The 6275-nt window shown below is 39.0% G+C and overlaps 1 protein-coding gene across 1 annotated transcript; it reads right to left on the bottom strand.

The window, feature by feature from the left end:
- Window positions 1–3740: 3740 nt before the first annotated feature.
- On the bottom strand, window positions 3741–4769 carry LOC112503761. The gene is made up of 3 exons (XM_025107755.1): window positions 4533–4769; window positions 4076–4421; window positions 3741–3928 (listed from the first exon to the last, which is right to left on the bottom strand). Exons 1-3 carry the CDS (start codon window positions 4767–4769, stop codon window positions 3741–3743), a joined length of 771 nt encoding a protein of 256 aa, XP_024963523.1.
- Window positions 4770–6275: the final 1506 nt, after the last annotated feature.

The following is a 6275-nucleotide window of genomic DNA, read 5'->3' as shown; positions in this document are numbered from 1 at the left end:
TAATTTCTCTTTCAATTTAAAGAAATCTTCTGAAAGTTTTATTACCCTTAACTCTAGCTCAGATGGAGCATAGTTGGTTTCATTGGAAGTAGACTCACATACCTGATCATCAGAGTCGGAAGTGGGTTCTGTAGTGGATCTGGCCATCAGACAGATGAGTGCTTTATCTTCTTCATCGGATGAAGAGTCGGATATCCAATTTTCTTTCTCAGCCATCAAGCTTCGCTATGTTCGATTGTACGTGTAATTATTCTTGTAATAATCGACATCCTTTATCAATCGTCCTCTGCACTCTTTTGAAAAGTGACCAATTTTTCCCCATCTGAAGCAGCAAAGGTCATTTTTCTTTCCGTTTCTGTCTTCTTTCTTGTCCTCCCTTCTGTCCTCTCTCTCTTCTCTTTCTTCTCTTCTATCTTCCCTCTGATAGAATTTTGATGGTTTCTTCTCATGGTATGACTGGTACTTCTCCTTCTTGAAGTCTCTTTGTTCATGGGGTCTCTTGATGAACTTCTTTTGGAACTGTCTTGTAATCAAGGCCAGAGACTTAGCAAAGGCTTTGATATCATCATCTGATTCAGATGACTCGTCTTCAGATTCTGATTCTACCACCATTGCTTTCTTTCCTTTCTTCTTGTGATCTCTGGTGGGTGTCCTTGATACTTCCTTTTCATCAGCAGCAAGAGCAAGAGGTCCACTGATGGATACTTTCTTCTTCATTATGTCATTCTCTTGTGTTGCAAGCATTCCATATACATCATGAAGTGACCAGCTGTCAAGGTCCTGATTAGCTTGAAGGGACATTGACAACTGAGTCCATTCATCGCCAAGACTTTTTAGGAACAAAACATTATTTTCTTCCTTTGTTCTGGTGATATCATTTGGACGACATTGATTAATCAATGTGTTGAAATGATCGTAAGTCTCCTGTATTGGTTCATCAGGAAGAGCTTTGAAGTTGGTGTATTTGTTGAGACACTGTGCTCTACGATTCTTCTTTGTTTTAGCTCCTCCTTCCAATTGGCTCGCAAGTTCATCCCACAATTCCTTTGMYGTGGAGMATRCATCAAGGGATTGAAAATTTTCATTGGGAATGGCCATGATGATTAGTCGCTTGGCCTTCTTGTCAGTTTCCACACACTCAATATCGTCTTCATCCCAGTTTTTCTCATTTTTGGGCATGTAATATGCAAGAATTTCTGCTATGGTATTTGTTCCTGGGACTCTTAGGACAAGAGTCTGTGGAACGTAAGGACCCTCCATCACCGATCGCAGGAGGTTTTTGTCCATTCCTTCCAAGAAGTTTACTATCCTTATTCTCCCTTGTGGGTACTCTTCTTGTTGAAGAGTTGGAGGCTTGGTGAGGGAACCAACACTATATGCTGAATTCCAGTTGGCCATCAAGATTTTTGAAGAGAGAAAATTTACGTTTTTCGGTGAAGATATTTCGTGAAAAACGTGAATTGAGAGATTTTAGATGATCGTTTGATTGGAAAAACAATCAATTTGCTCTAATACCAATTGTTGATCCCAGATCTCTCAATAACAATAATAATCAAGTTAAGAATAACCAAATTATAGTGTTTTAATGAACAAAATGATGAACACTCAAGAACAATTTATGAACATTCAAAGAACAATCTTGAGCGCCAATAATTTCACTTTATTCAATATGAAAACGTAAAAGCGACATTAATTACAATAGGCCTATTCACCTATTTATACTAGTGATAAGAAGATAACTATCTAGTAAGTCTATCTAGCCAATCTTCTAGGAAAGATAATGTTTATCTAAGAATGGATAAGTTATTAATCAAGATAAACTAGAAATCCAACTGTCGATTTGTTATCTCCAGCTGTTTTTCATAGGATGTTAATTCAACCTTATCTTCGTATCTTCATCGCATGCCTCTGGTTGGACTGTTGAAGAAAACTCATAAGTGTTGTTGACCAGAGGGGTGATGAAGATACTCTTTCCATCGCATCTCTGGTCAATTCATCGACCTTTTGGTTGTTCTTTAGACTTAGTTAATTCTGCTTTTATGTCTTCATCAGTCTTCTGGTTCTTCATCACTTATTGTTTTTCATTACTTTTACACTTATGAATTATGGGGTCTAACAGATGTAAGTGTGTAGCGTGTTCGTTTTCGGACTTTGAGTAAACCAAAATATCATCGATGAATACGATCACAGACTTGTCGAACATAGGATAACATACTCGATTCATTAAGTCCATAAACGCTGCAGGTGCGTTTGTAAGTCCAAATGGCATTACGAGGAATTCGTAATGCCCATAACGGGTCTGAAAGGCAGTCTTGGGTACATCTTCCTCCCGTACCTTGAGTTGGTGATAGCCAGATCGTAAGTCGATTTTAGAAAAATATCTCGCTTCTTGCAATTGATCAAAAAGATCGTCAATTTGCGGTAATGGATATTTGTTCTTTATAGTTACCTTGTTAAGCTTACGGTAATCTATACACATCCGGAAAGTTCTTTCTTTCTTCTTAACGAACAGGACTGGAGCACCCCAAGGAGATGTGCTTGGTCGGATAAAACCCTTGTCCAATAATTCCTGCAATTGTTTCATCATTTCTTTCATTTCCGCAGGTGCGAGACGATACGGTGTCTTTGCTATCGGAGCTGCACCCGGTATCAAGTCTATATGAAATTCTACTTGACGATCGGGTGGCAATCCAGGCAGATCATCCGAAATACATCCGGATATTCACAAACAATTGGAACGTCCTTCACCGTCTTCTTCAATTCTTTTGCCGCATCCATAACATAGGCTAGAAAAATTGAGCAATCCTTGACTAGATAACGACAAGCTTTTAGCATAGAGATTACCTTTATGTCGATCACACGCGGCTCCCCGTAAATGTATACGTAATTCCCCTTGCTAATTGGTATCCGAATCATTCGTTGTGAACATCTGATGACCCTATATCAAATCATAAAAATAAAATAGATTCGAAAGACACCAAAGAAATGTTGTATCAGACTCCTTGTCTTCTTGTAGTTGGATCTCCAAGTTTTTGGAATGCTCCAAATTCTACTTGAGCATCAAAATCTGGGTCAATCCCAGCAAAAACATCTCTAAACAAGGTTCCAGCACCATGCCAAATGTGTCCGAAGAAGAAGAGCAAAGCAAATGAAGCATGTCCAAAAGTAAACCAACCCCTTGGACTACTACGAAAAACACCATCGGATTTCAAAGTAGCACGATCTAATTCAAAAATTTCCCCCGCGCTGCTAATGTGCCTACTAAGCTATTTCTTTGGAAAGCTCCTACTAAGATGAGAAATTCCCCGATAAAGCTGCTAGTACCAGGTAAACTCATATTGGCCAAAGTGAAAAAGAAGAAAATGGTAGAGAAATTCGGCATGGTGCTCACTAAACCTCCGTAATATCTAACAAGTCGAGTCTTATGTCGGTCGTGATCCTGTGAGGGTGAGCTAACTCCAAAAACCCGTCCTCAGTTCGGATTGTAGGCTGCAACTCGCCTAAGCCCTCCCTCCGGTCGCCTCGTTCCCTTGCTTTTCCATTGATTTGATCCTCTGTCTCTGAAACCTTCCTTAATTAAGTAGAGATTTCCTTCGTACTTGAGTGTCCCAATGAGCCCGTAGGCAAGGTCCTTACTATTTTCACGCATGACATGTGGTTGAGCAGATTGTATCCATTGAGCAAATATAGGTTCGATTAAGATTTGCTTCTCCGAAGTACCAAAGGAAAGCATGACATCATTATGAACATAAAGTCCCAAGGTATGGAAACCCAAAAAGAGGCTGGCCGGCTTGATTCTTTGCCAACCAATCCATACCAATAACAACATCGAATCCACGTATATCAGTTTGAATGAGATCGATAAGAAATTCATAGTCATCTAGAAGCAATGTACACCCTCTAAATACTTTATCAGCAACTAATGGTACTTCGCTCGCAATGTCAATAGTAAAAGGTTTTTCAAGCATAGTAGGCACGGATTTAATATAACAAACATAATCATTTGACACAAAAGAATTTGTTGCATCAAAATCAAATAAAATACGAGCAGGCCAAGAATTAACAAGAAATATGCCCGTAACAACGTCGGGATCGTTCATGGCTTCCTTCGTGGTAATTTGAAACGCCCTGGCATGAGGTTTCGGGACATCCTCCTTTTTGGTTGAAGCCCCCGCTGTATGTATCGGTCGTTGCATCGGTTGTTGTAACGACCCCTTACTTTGCTCCAGTCTATTCTTTGGGCATTCTTGCATACGATGATCTAACACGCCATAATTATAACATGCCTTTTCTTTTTGAGGGCACTGAGTTCGTATGTGCCCAGCTTCACCACAATAGAAGCATTGTACAGAAGTTTGATCATCACTACATCGTCCCTGGTGATTCTTGCCACATCGGTTGTAGTTCTGTTGCATATTCAACTGCATTGTATAAGCCTGTGAGATAGTATGTGGTGTATTATGCGATTGAGCTCGTCTCGACTTGAAGAATCGAGACGATTTAGATGTCGGGGTTGAGAAGGTTCTCTCAACTCTCGATCGTTTCTCCGGTACATCAGAATCATCAGGGAGACTCAGATCATGCTCCCGTTTCCTTGCATGTTCAACTGCTTTGGCAAATGAAGGTATGTCGCGATTGGTGACGAAATCGTGAATATTCCATCGAAAGTCATTGACGAAGTGATTAATCTTGTCCTTTTCACTTGGTACAAACCGCTGGGCAAACTGAAGCTTCCGATTGAACTCTGTTTCATATTCAATTACCGACATGGATCCCTGTTTGAGCTCTAGGAATTCCTTCTCAACCTTTTGTTTCAGATCATCCGGACAGTATTGATCGAAGAACAATACTTGAAACTCTTCCCATGTCGTTCTATCCCGAGTATTAGGATCCATTGATCGATATGTGGCGTTTCACCAAGTGAGTGCACGGGCGATAAATATCGCTGTAGCATAATGTACTTTATCCTCCTCCTACACATAAACACTCCTGAATACCTTTTCAGTGTTTTTGACCCATTACATTGCAAGTACTGGGTCCGTCTGTCCCGAGAACTCTGTAGCCCCACTGCTTCTAAATGTCTTAAATGAAGGCTGGTCCGACTTTGGTTTCGGTACGTCTTCATTAACTGGCTTCGGTCCTTGAACAACCGGATTCTGAGCATTAACTAGATTTTGCACTTTAGATAACTTTCTTTCAAACTCTATTTTTTGTTCTCTTAGAGCAACCCGTGTTTGATCATTCATTAGTTTCAATAACCTCTAAGTACGAGGTGATAGTTGGGCTTCATCGTCATTGTCATCATTTCCTTGGACATTCCCTTCGAGATTGAGGTTGTCATCCCCAATTTCTTGAGTAACCAGCGCATTGCTAGAAGCATCGTGTTCAGACATCGGACTGAAATTATAATATATATAGAAGTCAAATAATATTCTATCCCTTGTACCCCAACAAATCCTAACTTTCTCCTATTGGTCTATATCCCATATAATCATAACCTAGTCACTATACAATGTCAATACCTAAGTTTGCGTCCGAATATCATTAATGATATCCAGTTCACTCAAACCACAGCTCTGATACCATATCTGTAACATCTCACTTAAGAAACCCCAAGTTACCAATTTTATAAAGTCTCCAATAAAATAAAATTAATTGATTAACCTTAAAATACAGGATATTAATTTTCTAGAAAAACATCGAAATATCCGTTTTATTTTAGTGATAAAACCACCCAAAACACAATTCCAAACCGGACATAACGGATTTTTTACTTACAACCCGAATTTAGTAGCAAAAAAAATAAATACGGGACATACTTATAACCGGAACAAGACTATGCACAAGCTACACTTACTACATCTATGAGATACGGTAATAAGCTACTATTTACCAAAAGCAAGTTGGTAAACTTCAAGTCCCCCGATAAATCTTCAAGTCAAACAACGGGTTCTTTCTTTTTATCCATCTTCTTTCCTGAGAGGGGTTGACACTTAAATGGAAAGCCAACGCTTAGTGAGTTAGATAGTTAAGTATTACATATCAATATCGCACATGTTTATAAACATACATAATAAACTCTTATCAATAAAAGAGTTTAAGACATCATCTAAATGCAAACCGAGACTTACAAGAAACCGAGTAAACAATTACGTACAGGATGCTAAAATCATAGAATTCCATACTCAAATTTACTATAATATACCATATCATTGATGCTCAATACAACAAGGAAACAAGATCAATAACCAAGTATATTCAACAACGTTAGAATA

Source organism: Cynara cardunculus, unplaced genomic scaffold, assembly GCF_001531365.2.
Source record: "Cynara cardunculus var. scolymus isolate 2C unplaced genomic scaffold, CcrdV1 Un_Scaffold_3743, whole genome shotgun sequence".
Lineage (NCBI taxonomy): Eukaryota > Viridiplantae > Streptophyta > Magnoliopsida > Asterales > Asteraceae > Cynara > Cynara cardunculus.
This window is presented reverse-complemented; position numbering and strand designations above follow the sequence as displayed.

Bases quoted from the DNA above. Each gene is read 5' to 3' on its own strand.
- LOC112503761 (XM_025107755.1), bottom strand. From the start codon at position 4,769: ATGTCGGTAATTGAATATGAAACAGAGTTCAATCGGAAGCTTCAGTTT. The intron at 4,422-4,532 runs GTTGAGAGAACC...TATACAATGCAG, and splicing joins TACCGGAGAAACGATCGAGA to TTGAATATGCAACAGAACTA. The intron at 3,929-4,075 runs GCATATTTCTTG...TTGCGAGCGAAG, and splicing joins CGATCCCGACGTTGTTACGG to TACCATTAGTTGCTGATAAA.